This window comes from Falco cherrug, chromosome 12, assembly GCF_023634085.1.
Source record: "Falco cherrug isolate bFalChe1 chromosome 12, bFalChe1.pri, whole genome shotgun sequence".
Lineage (NCBI taxonomy): Eukaryota > Metazoa > Chordata > Aves > Falconiformes > Falconidae > Falco > Falco cherrug.
The window spans coordinates 9,548,299-9,566,417 of NC_073708.1; the positions used below are offsets into that span (position 1 = coordinate 9,548,299).

General features: G+C 40.4%; 1 protein-coding gene across 6 annotated transcripts in view; it reads left to right on the forward strand.

Moving 5' to 3' along the window:
* Positions 1-18,119, forward strand: part of MTA1 (metastasis associated 1) — a 93,777-nt gene that overhangs the window by 42,171 nt on the left and 33,487 nt on the right. For all 6 annotated transcript variants that reach the window (XM_055724347.1, XM_055724351.1, XM_055724349.1 and 3 more), the window contains exons 7-11: positions 419-521; positions 4,164-4,263; positions 5,718-5,906; positions 7,030-7,104; positions 15,108-15,166. In XM_055724347.1, coding sequence (XP_055580322.1) covers positions 419-521; positions 4,164-4,263; positions 5,718-5,906; positions 7,030-7,104; positions 15,108-15,166 — 526 coding nt within the window. The remainder of the gene's footprint in view (positions 1-418; positions 522-4,163; positions 4,264-5,717; positions 5,907-7,029; positions 7,105-15,107; positions 15,167-18,119) is intronic.

Consider the following 18,119-nt stretch of genomic DNA (forward strand, 5'->3'; position numbering starts at 1 on the left):
GTGATTTTTCCGCTTTCTAAGGGAACCGGCTACTCTACCTCCTCAGAGCAGCTGGGAGTGTGTCTGTTTTCCTGGAATTTCTGCAAGATAAAGGAGAGAAACATAGAGAGGGGAGCTGGGGAGAGGGGCTGATGAGATACTGTCTAGTTGGGAGAAGGATGTAGTCTGTTTCCCGGTATGTGTCCTTTAAAAACAGTTCTTGAAAACGTGATGGCACAATTCAGATGAGCTGTGTTGCTGCATCTGTCAAGCTGAAATTGTCACAGACGAGTAGGTGAATGAAATTTTCACAGTGGCCCTTTTGGCAGAGTAATTGAGATAGGTTAGCAGTTACATTATTGTGAAATTAAAAAAAAGTCTAGAATACTTTTATTTCAAAACAGCCATACCGAGCATTTCAAATTTGTTTTTCAACCAGGTGAGGATGATGGAAGAGACCAGTCAAAACTTGAAACAAAAGTTTGGGAAGCCTTTAACCCACTAGTAGACAAGCAGATAGACCAGTTCCTGGTGGTAGCACGGTAAGAGCATTTTACCTCTCCTTTAAATAAGTAAATGCTAATAACTCTTCCAAGCACTTCTTATGTTCCTTTTGCGTTACTAGTAAGAATGCTGGTTTTGGTTGCTTGATTGACTTGCTCCATTTTGAAATGATGGACATTTTACGTGCCTTCCTGGGAATTGCATGACTTTAGGAACAGCTACTCAGATTTACAACTTAATCACTTTCATGAAAGAAAAGCAAATGGCATGTAAAAACGATCCTGTAATTGGTGAGGTTTTTCAAATACTTTGGCCAGTATGCAGAAGGCTTAGTGAACTGAATTCTTGACAGTTCATTACTCAGTCCATTTTGTCCCCTTTTCAAATCCAGTGACATTTTAACATCCGTTAATAGTTTGCTAAGAAGTCTGGTAAAGTGTTTTTGATGGAGTGTGGATGGTTTCTAATGCCTAGATTCCAGTAGGTGGGCACAGTAAAGTAAAACACTGCAAATCTGTGCAGATGGTGAAATGTGTGCTTTTATTTAAGCCCAAAGCAATCTTTATGGATCAGCTTTTCCTTTTTAAAATGTTCTTGAACTTTGTCATTGGTATGCATTTATATGAACAGAAGCCTATACTAAATTTCAGGCTCTCATAGCAATGGGTGACTGAATGATGGGGAGGGGGGAGAGAAAAAAAGTTAACACTCCAAATTCTTGTCTTTTAGGTGAGTTTGTAGGACTGCATGGGAGGAGAGTGGTGTGAGTTGATGGATAGTTGGACCTCTTGATGGTTTTAGTCAATGGAGCAAGCTATTTGGCTATGGTTAGGAAAGGGGTGTGTAAAGTTAGAAGCTGCTAGTAGTGTGTGGGTTTGCTAGTCTTGAGAGTTCTGCTCATTGGCTGTGGTATTTGATAGACCTGAACCCTGCTGCCTGCTTCAACCAAGGACTTTACCCCTGGAAAAGAGTCAAACCTATATTTCAAATACTCTGTTAAATTGGGCCCTGGTTCTTTTGGTTCTCGTCTCCTCCCCCCCCCTTGAGTTACCATGCTTTGAATTTCCTCCTCAACTTCGCTGAGTCTAGCATTGCTGTCCCTGTTGTTGGGTAAGTTAACGGGGTGCTTGTCAGGGAGGCAACGCTAGAGCTTGTGTGTAAGCATCTGCCTGGACAGGACCCTCCAGTGCTGATCAAAGCTGCTGGATGATGCAATGAGGGTGCATTTTTATCAAACAGCAGTCAATGCGTTCAACATGCTGAATGATAGAAGCTCGGGGGAATAATGAGTGGGGCAGCAGGGGGGAAATAATGGCGGTGCATCAAGGAGATGGTGAAATGCAATGTTTTAATTACTCAAGAGGAGATGTGTATATACTTGAAAACACACACCCAAATCCATTTTTTCTATGTACTTTGAAGATAAAACTTGCCATTATTATGAACTTTGATCAGAACTTTAAAAAATGGCTATTCTGAATTGCAGCACTTAAACCTTTACAAGGCTGCTTGGGCCTTATGTGGGTCCAGTAACAGTGTGCCAAGAGCAAAACTAGGTTTGTTAAAATTAAAAATGTTAACTGCAGTCCAATCCGAACAATTTTCAATCCAAACAGCAGATTGAAGAAAATCTCACAGTTCAGAATCCATTAGTACAGTTTTGTCCTTGGTTAAACATGCACTTTTTATTGTATAGACTTTTCTAAGGTTCATAAAGTTCATAGTGTTCTGGTTACACTAAAGAATCACCATAAAATTTAGGGTCTTGGAAGTTTCACTGTGCTGCTTACACAATATATTGCTGTTTCCCTTGACCTGTGCCAACAGTAAAGTCAAACTGGCTGAACTAAGTGATTTATTTGCAACAGTTTAATTCTGCTTGATTAGATGGACATAGGGAGAAGGATGAAAGTGGGGAGAGGATAACCTCCACCAGCGATGCAGAACAAACAGATGAAGGAGTGATGGGCAGAGCTGGGATACCTCCAGCAAAGGATATTCCTCCTTAAGGCACCCTTCTTGACAAGGCTGTGGTTTCACAGTTGCTTCTAATCGAGTGAAGTACAGGACACCATCGAAAAGCAAAGAACTTTGTTTCCTGGGTTAATTTCAGCATTATTGATTCAAATTGCCACTCAGCCACACAGTGCTCTGGTGTTGGTGTCAGGAAGACCCAGCAGAAAGCAAGAGGGTAGAAGTGCCCCAGCAGGTGGGGGTTTTCACGTGGGTTGGTTTAGAGCAGGGGTCCTCAAACTACGGCCCGCGGGCCGGATACGACCCCCCAGGGTCCTCAATCCGGCCCCTGGTATTTACAGAAACCCCCCCGCCCCACCCCCCGCCGGGGATTGGTGGGGGAAACCAAGCAGCTGCAGATGACTGCCTGCCACTTCATCCGCGCGCCGGCCCCCTGGTTAAAAAGTTTGAGGACCCCTGGTTTAGAGTGACTGTAGAGCTGCTTTATGTTGGGGGTTTCTACCTTGTGTGGGCTTTTGGTTTTAGTAGTTCCTGGCTGTTCACTGCTGCCCACTGGGTTTACTGATACAGCTGCCTGAAGGCACGTGCTGTAACGAGAATCACTGAAAAGATCAGTATAAAAATCGCTTTTGTCCGGAATGAGCAAAGCGATCCAGTTTATAATTAGATGCCATGCAGACAGAGAGGAAAAAGATACCAGTTCAGTGAAAGCTGGGGACAGGGGAGTTACGAAGCAGGGGTAGGGGTAGTGACTGGGAGGCTGGGGAGAGGGCAAAGTGTAAATCCGCCATAGAAACTTGGGTGGGGAGGCTGTTTTGGATTTTGGCTAGAATTAGGTATTTTATGACAACTACTACTACTGCGCTGCTTAGCACTGGTTTGTTCCTCTGTGTGCTCAGACTAGTTTGGGGAAGTTATCTGAGTAGAGGGGAAAAAAAAAAAAAAACCACCCACCTTTTTTTGTTGTAACAGTTGCTCAGAGGAGTTCAGCTCCAGTCCACTGTGCAGGAGCACAAGCCTTTCACCCAGGTGGTGTAGAAGCAGCAAGGGGAGTAGGAATTGCTGGAATCGATGTTTGTGTTAAAAGTTTCTTTCTCTGCCTAATTTATTTAGGAATAAAATGAGGAGCATGGGGATTGTGGCCTCAGGTGCAGGAATGGCTGGCATTGGGGAATATTTGAGAACTGCTGTATTCTTATGCTATATAGTAGGCACGTATTATACAATATTAAGTTGTAAAATAAAGATTGTTTTTGATTTTACTGAAACTTAGAAGAATGCTTGTATTACTGCATTTTTTTTTTCCTGTCGGGTCTTGGCATCTGTCTCCAAACAATGCAGCACTGCTGTTGCTATTGCGGAAGAGACTTTTGCTATCCGTAAAGCTTGCTTGTGCTTTCTGTTAAAGCTTAGGTCTTATCCCTTAAGAGATAAGGGATAAGACAGCAGTTGAAAACTCCGTTTGTGATCCCTGGGTCTTTCACTGTTTCCTTGTGCCTAAGCCTATTTGGTCATAGGAACTGAATAAAGTGGTCATAATAACTAACCACATCTGAAGAGAACAGTCTCTGGCTCACTACTAGTGCCAAACCATATAATCTTGTTACTGAGAGATGGAGTCTGCTGATCTCAAAAAGCGTTGGTTGGGTGTTTATATTTATGCTTGTTTTGCATGCAAAGTTAATGCTCTGTTTAATTTCTTTCAGGTCTGTTGGTACGTTTGCCCGAGCACTAGATTGCAGTAGTTCTGTCAGACAGCCAAGTTTGCACATGAGTGCTGCAGCAGCCTCTAGGGACATCACACTGGTAAGATTTTTAAGAGGACCTTAAGTTATTGAGAGATGCAAAATACTCACCTCGGCAATAACAGTTGGCAAAGAGAGAGGGGCAGATGGATTGTAATTGTGGCCTGCTGTGAAACAGATCCTGTCTTTGTAAAGGAACCCTTTATTTACATATGAAGTAACTTTTTCTGGCCTTGTGCCTCCTACGATCCATCATGGATAATTCTATGAGATAATTTTTTTGTGTGTTTTGTTTTATTAAAATGTTTTGATGACATGCTTCACAGCCCACCTCTTGTATGGGCTTAGTAGCTGTCTTAAGAAGAATGCAAGCGGTTATCTGCCTGTCTGCAACGTTATAATGCCAGAATGCTGCTCCTCATCACTTCCCCAACACCAGGCTGTCACTGGCATCCTTGAGCAAGATCGTCTGGGGGAAAAGCTTGTGGTCAGATAAGAAGTTTCAGTTGATACAGCTCTTCTCTTTGACAAGCTCCATTTTAGCGTACTTGAGGTGTAGTGACATGATTAATATTTTATAATCATAAGTGATTCTGAGTAGATAGAGGAAAGGGAAAACTTAAACTCCTATGCTAGAGAAAGTTTAATGAAAATTTGAATAAAATTTCTAAAGTCTCCAGAGAACTGTTATCAGTGCCTCACCTCATAACTGGAATAATGTGAAATCATGTATAGAACAAATTCTAGGATAGAACACTGTAGATTGATTATGCACATGCACAAAACTGGTATGATGAAAGACAAATAACATCCTGATTAAAACTACAGAAACCAGGAAATAAAGCCAAGCTTTCATTTGCTAATATCAATTCCTCCTTCGCAACGTGTTCTCAGCCTTTGTAAATCACAAGTTGCAGACAGTCATAGCTTGGCTTTCTCAGGAGTAATTGCTCCTGGGAGTAATTCTTTTTTCCTACTCTGCTACGATGTGTGACTTGACTTTAATCTTTTGGGAGGATTTCTGGCCTTTGGTGGGACTGTATATGTGTGGTGCTGCTCTTAAATATTTTTCTTATATGCAGTTTTTGTGGATTATTTGACAAAGAATGTGCATGGCCAAGTTTATTAGAAAATATGGCCTTGGTCCTCTGTCTTCATGCTCCATCTTTAACCAGGGCTTCTCAGTCCTGGGGTGAGTGGGTCTCTGTCCTGTGCGCTTTCTTAACAGTAGTGCTACAGTGGTGGTGCTGGTGAAGTAGCTAAGTAGGAATTATTGATATGCCAGGGCTCGTGTTCCACAAACCCCATTGTTGTTACTTACTGAGCATTAGACTTGTACAGTGACAATTACAGTGAGTCTGAGGTTGGAGTAAGTTTTTACTGATTCTGTGTTATAGAATACTGCACCCTCAGATCCTGGTGCAGACCTTTTGTTGTTGCTGTTCCACTATTAAGCGTTTTTTCCACCCTAGATGCTTGTCCTTACATTTGTCTTTCTCTTTTACAATCATGTAGTTCCATGCTATGGACACTTTGCACAAAAATGTCTATGACATTTCCAAGGCAATCTCTGCGCTTGTGCCACAAGGTGGGCCGGTCCTGTGCAGGGATGAGATGGAGGAGTGGTCTGCTTCAGAGGCAAACCTCTTTGAGGAAGCACTAGAAAAATATGGAAAAGATTTCACTGACATTCAGCAAGATTTTGTAAGTATATAAAATGAGGGCCCGCATGGTGGCCGGTTCTCAGCAGTTACACAACTGATTACAGCTTGTCTAAACTGTGTTGGTTTTCTTTGTGTTGGAGAAGAGGGATTTGAACTTTAGCATGTGTCTTGCTGTAAACTGGGGAAAGGCAGACCTTATACTGGTGACAGCCTGTTGTACAGTCAGAATTTCAAATCCCAGATGATAGCTTTTCCTTTACAAATGTTAATTTAAAATCATCTGCTCCACTACAGCTGAGGGAGGATTTAGGAAAGTGTTGTGACAGCCTAGCTGCTGTATATTAATTTGCGTTTGAAGGAGAATAAGTACTGGGTCTTTTGAAACATGAACATTTAGTCACTTTTATAATGCAGTTTCAGAAAAGGCCTTTTGAAAGTTTTTAAAAGGAATCTTGGGTGTCCAAGGGAAATGTGCTGTAGTTTGGCCAAAGCTCTCCACCCTAGGTGCTCGGTCTGCAAATTGAAGAGAGCACTGTAAAAAGAGCTGAGTTTCACTGTACCGCTGTTTGAGTCCTGTGGAACAAAACAAGTAGTTTCTGTGCTGCTTGTCCCCTGCTCTAATCTTCTAAACTGAGGGACTTGGAAACAGCACAGCGTGCTCTGTGGTCCTGCTGAAATCCTCGTGCTTCTCATGCAGAGAACAGAGCTGGCAGGGCACAATTCTGTTGGTGGTTACTATTTTATTTTTTTTAATGGGCCAGCTCCATGGAAGCCAAGCAAATCAGAACTGTGATATTGTATTTGTGGCTCTTGCTTGAGTCTTTGCTGCTCAAACAGAGAGTCTGAGACAGTGGGCTCCGTTCCACATTGTGCCTCTCTTGAATGGTTTTCTCTGGAGCCAGTGCAGCATGAAGATTTACCTGTAACCTGCTCTACTTCTACACTGAAAGCACTATTTTTTGAAAGGGCATTTAATTTAACATGAATCCCATGTGCATCTAATGCCCTAGGAGATTCAGACACGGACTGTCTTTTTTTGTTGTTAGGAGGGTTAGTTAGTTGCAAGACTGCTACAAACTGTCTGTCAGAGGAATCCTGTGAATTTTAGTGAGGCTGTGTGCCAGCTTCCTGCAATGATTGCTGCTTTTCCTTTATGTCCCTAGCTCCCATGGAAGTCCTTAACAAGCATAATAGAATATTACTATATGTGGAAAACTACAGACAGATACGTTCAGCAGGTAAGAGAGTCAGAATTGCCTCTTTCATTGTCAGAAGTTTTTTCTTGCCTTTGAAACCAAGCATCATTGCTTTATTTTCCCTCTTGGGGTTCAGCCTTTCCAACAGGTGGGTTCTGTAATGATCTGAAGCACTGAATAATCTCTCTTCACTAAACTCATCAGCTGCTCCGTAGATACAAACATGTAGCACTGGCATTTGTGCTTTCTTCTCGTGATTCCTACTGCTTTGTTTGGAGCTTTCAAATGTCTGTCTTGGAATTCAGCAGTTTGAGGAAGGGAATAGAGTTAATTTCTGATTGTAGAGTTCAAGGTCAGCATTAACCTCAGTTTTGACTTTCTGTGGAGGGGTGGGCAGTTGCTGTACGACAAGCACCTGTGCTAACTCTCCACATCTGCCTGCCTGTGACTTTGCAGATACACGGAGGCTCCCCCATGTAAGTGCTGTAAAGTGTTTGTCTGGGAAGTGTTGATGGCTCAAATTCCCATACTCATTATACTTGAGAATTGACTTTGACTAGTGTTTACATTTATTTTTATCTCTACTTGTTTAAATACGAAGACTGCTTGGTCCCTTAAAGAAAGCATAATGCAAGCAGCATGCAAAAATGTTGCAGAGTATCAGTTGCTGAAAACTACTTATAATATTTAATGGGAAAATTAATTAAAATAAGGGAGAACTATATAATGAATTTTTCATTATAATTATCAGTGTTATGTTTAGGCATCTATTTGAAGTATTAGAAAAAGTGGTGTTATAGAAATGTCCTGCCTTAACTTGCTTCATTGGAAATTCAGCCTGGGATAACAACTAGATGCCTGAGGCATTGACCAATGTTTGGCATATGCTGTATTTGGGTACCCTGGTCTGTAATGTGTTTTTTACTATTTTCTTTCTGATAGGAATACTGTTTAAATTACAGAGGGAGCCTCAGGACAAATGAGAACTTTTTTCTTGCATAAATTCTGTCTTACTTTTTAAAAAAAGTAATACTAACTGCATCCTCGTTCCAATATTTCTTCTAGTCCATTCTTTGAAACTTTTCCTTCTGGTAAGGAAATGGATGGTAGGAAGGTGCGATGGCAATTGAAGCTGGTACAGTGGGGAAAAAGGGTGCAGGAGAGATGAGGTCATTGTCTTTCCTTCCCCACTGAACTGGGTGTATCATTGATATAGTGAGTGCTGCTATACTGTCTGATTACAGCTGTTTAGGAGACAATAGCTGACTGTACTCGGCCTGTACTACACTCAATATTTGCACTGAGAGGAATCCCTTTATCTTCTTCCCTGCATCTTTTATCTCACCTCATTCCTTTTACTGATAAAAGTTCATCTAGCAATATGATAGGTATCAGAAAAAGTGAGGAAAGTTATTTTATCAGTCGGTGAAAGCTAGAATCTTGGGCTTTTGCATGAAAATGTCACCCCTGTGCAGTCAGAACAGCAGAGAATAGTAGGAGTTCTTGGGAAAGATTAAACTAAAAAGCATCTCTCTCCTGCTTAGAAACTCTGCCATACATTTGCAATAGTGAAGTTCTGGTTCTGCCCATCTTGAGGTAGTGTGTAGCAATGGTGGCGGTGGGAGTAGGGGGTAGGAAGCAGTTTCTTTGGTGTTTGCTCTTGGATACCGTAGGAGACAGATAAGAATAGTGTCTCAGGTTTTTGCTTCCAGGCCTGTGTGCTAGGAAGGCAAAACAGCTGGAAAAACTGTGCCTTGATTAGTAAGTGGTTAAATTCCTTTTCTTTTTCTGCTTTCTTGAGCTTCCTTGTTACACAGACAAAATTGCAGAGGGGATAGTTGTGTGAAAGACTGATTATTTGTTGTTGCAGTAATTAAGAAAACCCAACAAACCTACAGTTCTTGTACCATTCTGCTATATTCCTCTGCAGCCGGTCTTCTATCACAGTTATACTGTACCTTACCTGTGCTGCCCAGCAATATTCCAGGGAGTGGGATTTGGGGAAAACTTTCAGTTAGAGGCTCTGCACTTAGGAGACAGTATAAGCCGAACAGATAGAAATTGCAGTACAGAGTTATCATATCAATTAAGTCTGAACTGAGCTGAAGACCTCATCTAAAATTCCCAGTTTGTACAAGCAAATAATACTACTAAACGTTTATAAAAAGCCTGGGAGAGCTATCTACATATAACCACAAAGAAAAGCATAGGAAGTTGTAGTTGAAATAATGGTGTATTACATTTATATTTTATTTGATGTGTGCAAAGTCTTTAGCAAAGTGCATCCCTCACCACTTTTTCCATGTTTCTTCATAGTGTTTTGTCTGCATAGATTCTTTCCTTAGCCCCACAACCATTTTGTGGTAAGACTAACAGCATTTTTTATGTAAGATACTGGAAGTGTACTAAGTAAAGGTATGAAAAGCGTGTATCCTGTGTTGTTTTACTTTCACTTGCTGTCCTTCTGAGAGCGTGTTTAAATTATATTCCAAGGCTCTATGTTATTGTCTTTTAAAAAATATTGATAAATTGATAACTTGCTCATTTCTGTAGACTCTTTGGCTGAATAAATCTAAGTCCGCTTAAACTGTCTTATTTCTGAGTTACACAACATAGTAATGAAATTTTTTGTAATCAACCAATTGCCTGCTTTGATGAAAAACAGTTAGTTGGGAAATGTTTACATCCTTCTGTATTTCCTTTGAGATTTTTTTGGAGCAAGAAAGCACTGTCATAATCCTGAAGCAGAATCCCTCTGTTTCTTGCCACTGAGGAAGCTAAATTTTGAGTTGACTTTGTCAAGAAAGACCCTTTTTCACAACTGCACAACAAGGTGTACTTATGCTGGGTATACCTAAGATCAAAAGGCTTGACACAGCACTTCCTCATCTTGTGAGTAGGATATGGTGATTGAGATACATGCAAATTGAGTTGTTTTGGAGCGTGCACTTGGATCTCGTATCCAGTAAATTTTATTTGACTTCATCTATACCATGCTTTTGAAGGTTAGCAGTGTAATTAGGAGTTTGGTCGTTTCAAGAGAAGGACTGACCCTCATCCAAGAACAGAACTGCTAGAAGGAGTAATTCTGCTGCAATGTTAATGCAGAATTTGTGGTCTGATGTAGGCTCCTGAGTGTCTGTGCAGAGTGGTTCCAAGAGCTGTCCTGTCAAAGACATCCTTTCAGAGTTGTCCTGAAGAAACTGAGGGAGATGCATTCCAAATTCAGTATCCAGTGTCTCTTTTGAATGCATCTTTTTCTTGAGACAGACTTCCTGTGTCAATTCACAAGAGCTTATGTTTCTGATTCAGAAAGGTTTGAAATGGTATCCACTGAGTAACTGCTGTTTGGTGGCTTTCCCACTTTTAAAGAATTGATGTGATGGTTGGGTATGCCTACATTTTCATTCAAAGTAAAGACTGAGTTCTTATGTAGTTGTGAATTCCAGGGTGACTTTTATTTTTAAAGATGTTTAAATGCTTCTACTGTTTGTCAGGACTTCTCTTTAAAACCTAACACTTTGCAACCACTGAGATGCGGTTGAGAAGAGCTTGGGACATGACAGTGGCAGTTGACTGTTTGAATTAGTCATATGCTTTCTGAGAGTTGAATGCTTTGATTTAGTTTTTGCATTTTTATTTGCACTTAAGGAGCGTCCAGCTTCAAGAAGAAGAGCAAATACGGTGAATTTCTACTGTTTTATTTCTTATGTGGAAGTGCCATTAGAAAAATGTAGGTGGAATAGACAGAAATTCAGTTTTCAGGTATGCCTAGTGTTGAGAAGATACTGGAGAAAGTTGAAGTGCCCTTATATTTGACTACATGAGGTAGGGAGCTTAAGGGAGGGAGCTCTGGTAAGTCTTGATGTGGATAGAAAACATCTTTATTAAGGGAAGCAAACTTTTTTGTACTTAGTCAAGAGCTGTGAGTGACATCTTAATGTACTAGCCTTCATAAAGTACTGTGTGCTAGCAAAACAGGAATGGATCAAAGAAATGTTTTTCCATGTACGTAGGATGTTTTATCCCCAAACACCTCCTGTTAAACCTACAGTAACATGGGGCTGTGGCAGTTTTGGCAAACAAGTGACAGAGACCGTAGGTACCACACATCAGTGCTGACATGTGTTGCTGGAGCACAAGCAGCTGGAAACACTTGTCCCAAATTACCTTTTCTGTCCCATCTCCCCTGCCTTCCAACAGCTCTTGTATGTTCAGAGTTTTGAAAAAGGCTGAACGGTGTGAAAGTTCTCCTCTAAATCCAGAAAATGCAATTTATCTTCCCTATCATAAACTAATAATATTTGAAGATGTTTGAGGCACCCCTGTGCTGTCTACCAACCCCATTCTTGTGTTGTGGACCTTGAAATATCCCGTGTTCCCGAATTTCTTCTGTTATTACCCCTTTATAGTTGCTCATTCTTTAGAAAATTGCCACAAACATTTGCTCCGATACATCATGTATTTTAAAACTCTTTCAAGCTCCATGGGTGGAATGAAAGATGTGAAATCCAGGGAGAGGATATATAAAGGACAGATGTTTGCACCGTCTCGAATGTACGCTGCTTAGCCTTTTAATCCCTTGGTCCCCGTGGGATGGACAAGTTGGTAATATCTCCCTTTCAGAGATGAGGAAAATATGATGAGGTAAATAAGAGGATATACTTAAGACGTGCGTTTATAAATAACTCTAAGAGAAAAGATTTTTATTTAGGCCAAACTACTAGAAAAAGTTACAAATGTTCAGAGATATTTTTGTGGATGAGGACATTAGTAACTACATTGGACAACATTAAAAATTTATAGTGTAAATACACTTCAGGCACAGATCCATTAATAACTGGCAAAGGACCTAGCCAAGCACTTTGTCTGTGAAGGGATTATTCTGAAATGGTGCATTACAGGTACCTTTTTTTTTGTACCTTCTGGTATCAGTCACTGTCAAAAAATAGGAAACTCATCATATCTGGTCTATTGGTTGCCCACAGACGCAGGTACTTAGGGCAAAACCTCTTCTTATCCAGTACATTGTGGTACCTTCTGAAAACTGTCAATTTTCTTGGTATACTACTTGTAATAAAGGCTTAGCTGTATGCTGTGCTCCTTGCTGATCCCCAGGCAGGAGAGGAGGGTATTGCTGGCTCCTGGTGACTTTATGGCAGTTGTTATCTCAGAGCTTGTGCCATGCTCATCAATCGCAAAGAAAGTCTGTAGTGTGAGGTTGATATTCATCACCAGTTTACTGAAATGTTGCTTAATACCCTAAATTAGTCGTCGTTTCTCCAAGGCAAATGACTTTACGTTGTGGATGGTAGAATATTTCAGCTGCTGGTAATGCTTTGTGCTTGCATGAAGCTTTTGCGTTCATAGATTTCCAAAACTGTCATAACATAATGACTCTAGATAGTCCCCTTGGGAGCTTTTGTCAAGAAAACTGCAGCTTTTTGCCCCACAATCTAGAAATCTAGTGGAAATAAAAAACACAAAACAAAAACTAAACAGTTCTGTAGCAGTGGAAGTTCCCTGAATTTCCTGCTTAGGTCTCAAGGAAATATGAGGCTTGTACAAGGCTCTTCAAGCAGTATTTTAAGCTATTTATCGGTGTCTGATGTTGGACTTCCTTGTAATTCCTGCAACTGAGCTCTGTGACTGTTAATCTGCTGACTTAACTGCCTATGGTAGTCTGTGCCCGGGGAAAGACGACCTGTCTTTCAGTCCAGGCTGTGGGTGAAACAGCCTCCACTTCATGAGTAGAAAGGCACCTGAGTGCGCATTTTGTTGAAGGAGGTTTTTTGGGGGGTTTTTTGGGTAGCATCACTCTGGAAGGTAGAGGAGGTTTTCTGATGCTGTTTGGGGAACCATTGTCACAGCACTTTCTGAGGCCCACGATTGGATGCTTTGGTTTCTGACATAAAAAGACTTGGGTAAGGTTGGTTTGAAAATGTTCAGCTTTGAATTTGTGGTTTGTATTCAGAGGGAGAACCTCTAGTTCCATCACCAATTGCTAGCAAAATGTGTATTATTGATTCCTTTCAGTCTGTAGGATCGATAAGGATCATCTCCATGAAGTCTTCCTTGGGGTTTTCTTGAGGAAAGTTGTCAGGTAGCTGTTCTTGTCCTAGACAAAGTTCAACAGAATCAATCTGGGAAACTTGCCTACACCGGCAGAAAGAAGCCAGTTTTTGAATGCAGTTCTCTGAAGGTGTACCTGTAGTTTCGGGATAACTTTCAGTAATTCAGTTTTCTCAGTCCTTGTCCTCATGCCTGACAACTTCGTTCTGTGATTTCTAAGATAAGTTGACTTTTATTTACAGTACAAGGGAAGTGAGGAATTCTTTATGAGTCTAGAGAGGTTTGGGTGAGGAACTGTCGCACTGTCAAATGGAAAACCAGTGCTTAAGACTGTCCTCCTGATCAGAGCGAGCTTTATGCTTACGGGAAACTTTTACTTCATTGTTTTTGTGTGTCCATCATGTCCCTGTAAAAAGGATTTTTATGTTTGTCCAGTTCCTCAATCACACGCTTTCCAATTTTACTATGTTTTCTGGTGTTTCCTGTTCTACGAAGACACTGACTTCAGCTTTCCAATTATTTTCCTAGACTGTGCCTTAAGGCTGCTGCATAGAAAATGTTTGGCTAACCTGTTTGTCTAGAATATCACCATGCTGCGGATTTGTCTGGAAAACATTGTTGTGGCTTTACGCAGACCACTGTTAGCACCATAGATGTTGAAGAACATGGGCCTGGCTTTGAGCAGGCGGTTGGAGTAGAGGCTGCCAGAGGTTCACCCTAAATTAATTTAGCTTATGCAATAAAGAGAAATCTTGAACCTCAGAACATGTATGTATCTTCTTAAATGGTGTGAAGGTTTGAGTTATGAAAGGAATCTGTGGCCAGTTAGTCAGGCTCATGTTAATTGCCTACCTCTGCCGTGTTCTCATGGGCTATCGGCAAGTTCACAGCTGTAGCTAAATACACAGGTAAAGTAATAGTAGTGCTGTTCTAGAGGAATTTAATCCGTACATCCCACTGAAAGGATCCTCTAATCCTTTTACTCCAGAAATGTGGACAGAAGTTGATGGATGGTTTTACTGAAGTAGGGCCATGTAAAGACATGAATGGCTTGTACTTACAAACATGCGTCCCCATGCTCTAACAAGTCTACTTCTTGTCTCTGTTATCCTTTTAAACACATCTCTTATGTTCCTTAATATCTCCTGGCAATGGTGTTTTTCGTTAGGGGCTGCTTGCTTGGTCTAGTTAGCTTCTCCCCTTTTTTAACCCACTTGAAGTTCTTTGCTGCTTGTCCCCTGAGATTTGCATGTGTGCCTGGGGCTTAGTTCCCGCAGGGTAAAGGTGTAGTACTTGTGTACCTAGAGCTTCTCACGTTTGGGAAGTGCAAATATACAGGTTGTCCATAGCTGATGTTTAGTCAGAAGTGATGACATACCATAATTAAAAACTCTGTTGGGTAATTCTGCATCGGTTTTCAGTTGACCTCTTGGCCTTTTTAATTTTTAAATAAAGTCTCCTGTGTCACTAAGTCTTCAAAAGTGATTACTATCAACAAAGAACTCTTCATTGAAACTCTTTGAATTGGCTCAGCTGTTGAGTAAGTATGATGGAGAAGGGTACCTCACTGTACCTGGTGGTGTTCAATTGGTGGATCTTGTCATGGAGAACATGCACAGATTGATATGTCAGATTTTCCTTGGGCAGGGTGGGGTGTTTGGGGGAACAGTGCATTAATTTGTATTGAAGTGAATGGGAATGAAGTTTGTCCTTATAAATAGTAGACTGTCATCTCTTTGACTTGACTTTTCTTAAGAGCTGTGTACATAGGGACATTTGATGCCCACAGTTGTTTTCAGTGGATATTTTCCTTTTGGAAAAAGATTTTGTCATAGGTGCTCAGTGAAAGGAAAGCATCGTTATTTGTTAATAAGTGCTAAAGTTTTTATAGGTATATTACTCGACTCTCAGGTAAAATAGTGCTGCTTTTCTTTTTATTCTAACTTTTTTCTTTTTTTCTTTTCTTTTTAAAGAAACGATTGAAAGCAGCAGAAGCAGAAAGCAAGCTAAAACAAGTGTATATACCCAACTAGTAAGTATCTTTTTGTATTGTTTTGTTTTCTATTCCATTGTAGAGGGTCTGCTGTAGCAGTTTCCACGGCTTCCCAGTATTCCATATTTGCTTTAGTGACATAATGAGAGACATAGCTGAACAAACAGGTTGGAGAACTATTAAATTATGTTACCAATATATCAAACTTTCTGCTGATGCTTGAATAGGCACGCATTCCATTTTTAGCTGAGTTAATGCTAACCACCCTGTGCTAATAAACAACTAGCTGCCTTGTGGAAGAGAACACGATAGCTTTGGTATTTCCAGGCTGACTAGAGCAAAGCAGCTCTCCTCCCAGGATACTCCACGCCACGCTTCTGCTTAGAGGTGTGTAAAAGACAAAGGTGTGCCCACACGCTGACCTTCCACTTCTGGAACACAGGCTATTTCCTCTGTGGGCAGCAGAGGACTCTCCCTTTGGGGCTTTCCTGGTTAGGATGCTGTGCTGTCATGTTGCTCATTTACTTCATCCTGTATAGTGTTCCCATCCTGAAGTGACCGTTTACTTACTTTCTGATTTTTATTTTTATGTGGACTGGGAGTTGGGGACTTGCTAGCAGGTCAGCATGGTCATGAACAAAAGGGTAGCTAATTAACTGCTCAATAATATGTCTGTTTTTCTTGATTTTTGTCATCAGTGGATCACCAATGTGTGGTTGTTTCCTAATGTAATTGTTATATTAAAAAACTTATATTGAGATTTAATATATAACAATGTGTGTATATATAATGAGATATAATTTCTTAATAAAATGTGTTTCCTCTCTTGCATTTCCTTTGCATAACCCAGTCAACAGATGTTATGGTGTGGAACTTCAGATCTCCCCTGTCCTTTCTCTTTTCAGTTTTCACTCCTAGATACATTCCCATGTGTATTGTTCCAAATAACTCCTTTGCTGTTTTATTCTGTCTCCTTTCAAATATTTACAAACTTCTACCATGTGTTCTGTTACTTAAGGCAAAACTGTTTTCCGTATTTAGCTTACAAGACAATCCGTAATTTATTGTGAAAATAGAAGAATGCCTGATCTCTTTGCTTTGAAATAGGTTGATGTGTCTCAGATGAATTTACTAAAAATTAAGTGTAATATTCAGAGTGAGACCAAATAGATGTCTTATCACACAATTGTTCAACAGTATTGCTTTTTGTGGATGGTGTTACTCTGCAAGGGTACACTGGACTTCAAATTAAACATGGATTCACAATGTGATAAGCTTGTAAAGCAAAAGCCAATGTGATTTAGATTGCAGATGCAAAAGGATATTGCAGATGAGACGGCATGGTAGCCTTGCGGTTGCTCTTGGATTATAATGTACGTAGATATGCTTTGTATTTGAAAGGTTATAGTGCTTATTTGTTAATGGCTGTCTGGAGTGGTATCTTACCCCTCAACACTGCATCAGCAACATAATTCTTGTTGCTGTCTAGAGAATATAATCAAATCGGCAACATACCTCTCTACTTCAGGAAAGGACTTCTGTCTCTACCTGTGTGCTTGCTTTCTCTGTCTCTGGCTTTGATTTCCAGGCACAGTTGATTTTGTGAGTGTTATACCTTAATTTGCATATTGTTTAATTGATAAAATGAGTGTAAAATCTTCCTCCTTCAATATCCTTTCATGTGTATCAGGAAAAGCAGCAGTTGTGTACGTGACATCTAATCCCATGTGAATGCATCTGCTGCTTTTTTGCTATTTATACCTCCAAATGTGGCAACAATTAAGTATTTCAAAGATTTTTAGATTATTTCTGTTCAAGTTTCAGTACAGGGTCTGGCACATAGGGAATGTATTGCATCTACGTTATCTTGTGACCTAGAAGAAGATTATATCCTTGGCTTGTAATAGCAATACATATGGTGTAGGGATCCAAGTATCAATGATATTGATTTGTCCTTATCGTGTTACTGAGCCCATTCCTATTACGAGGCTTGAACCATAATGATCCACTTGTCACCTCGAAAATAAATTACTTGATGTAGGCTGTCACAAGACCTATGCAGAAGCGTATCAGCTGCTTGAGTTATTTAACAGTTATTTAACAATAACTGCTGTAAAGTTGTTTGCAAAGAGAGACCCCAGAGGATATCAAACTCAAACAATATTTTATTTATGTATTTATTGTCTCTGGCTGTCTTCTACTGATAGGATTCTCATTTGTTCCTGTGATTTATAGGAAAATTTAGGGAGAGGCGGGGGAAATAATAAGAAAAACAATACAAGCAGTCTTCAAAAGTTATTTCTCAAGTCACATACATATTACACAGTGAAAAATAACAGCTTTATGTGAAGCTTTAGAGTTGGTATTTTTTAACTGTGCCCCAAATTTATAATGTGGGTAACTGAAGCAGGGACAGTCGTACAGGTAATTGTTGTGAGGTTATCAAGTCCTAAACTAGCATCCCAGATACTGGGAAAAGCATTTCTATTCTAGATATTGGATAAACATTTCTGTGCTTCTTCCAAGAAAAAACCTGGTTTGGGGACAGACATTTGTAGTTTATGCGACTGAAAGCACTGTTTGTTTGCATGGCTTTTCAATGCATCCTTTAGGTTGAAAAGCGCTAATGTGCTTTCCTGGTGAAGGGAAAAAGTATAAAATCAGTTGAATTCCGCATTCGGGGCATACTGAAAAAAATCGTTTTCATTGCTTTCTGTAGCAATTTCTCTGTTAGTAGGAGTGGTGTTAAATAAAGCAGCAGCAGAAGCCTGAATGCACAGAGATTCCATGTTCTCACATGCTTCATCCTGCTATCCGCCAGTGCCAGTGTGGGACTAGGAGACCTTTCTTGTTGCAGGTGTAGTCTCAGTCTCTTTCCTCCTACTAGTGTGTACCCAAGCATACTCTTCAGGCTGTTGTGGAAGCCATATTCTGGTTTTACTAATCCTCTGGGCATCATATGTAGTAGTTACTTGCTTTTTGGTGACGGTCA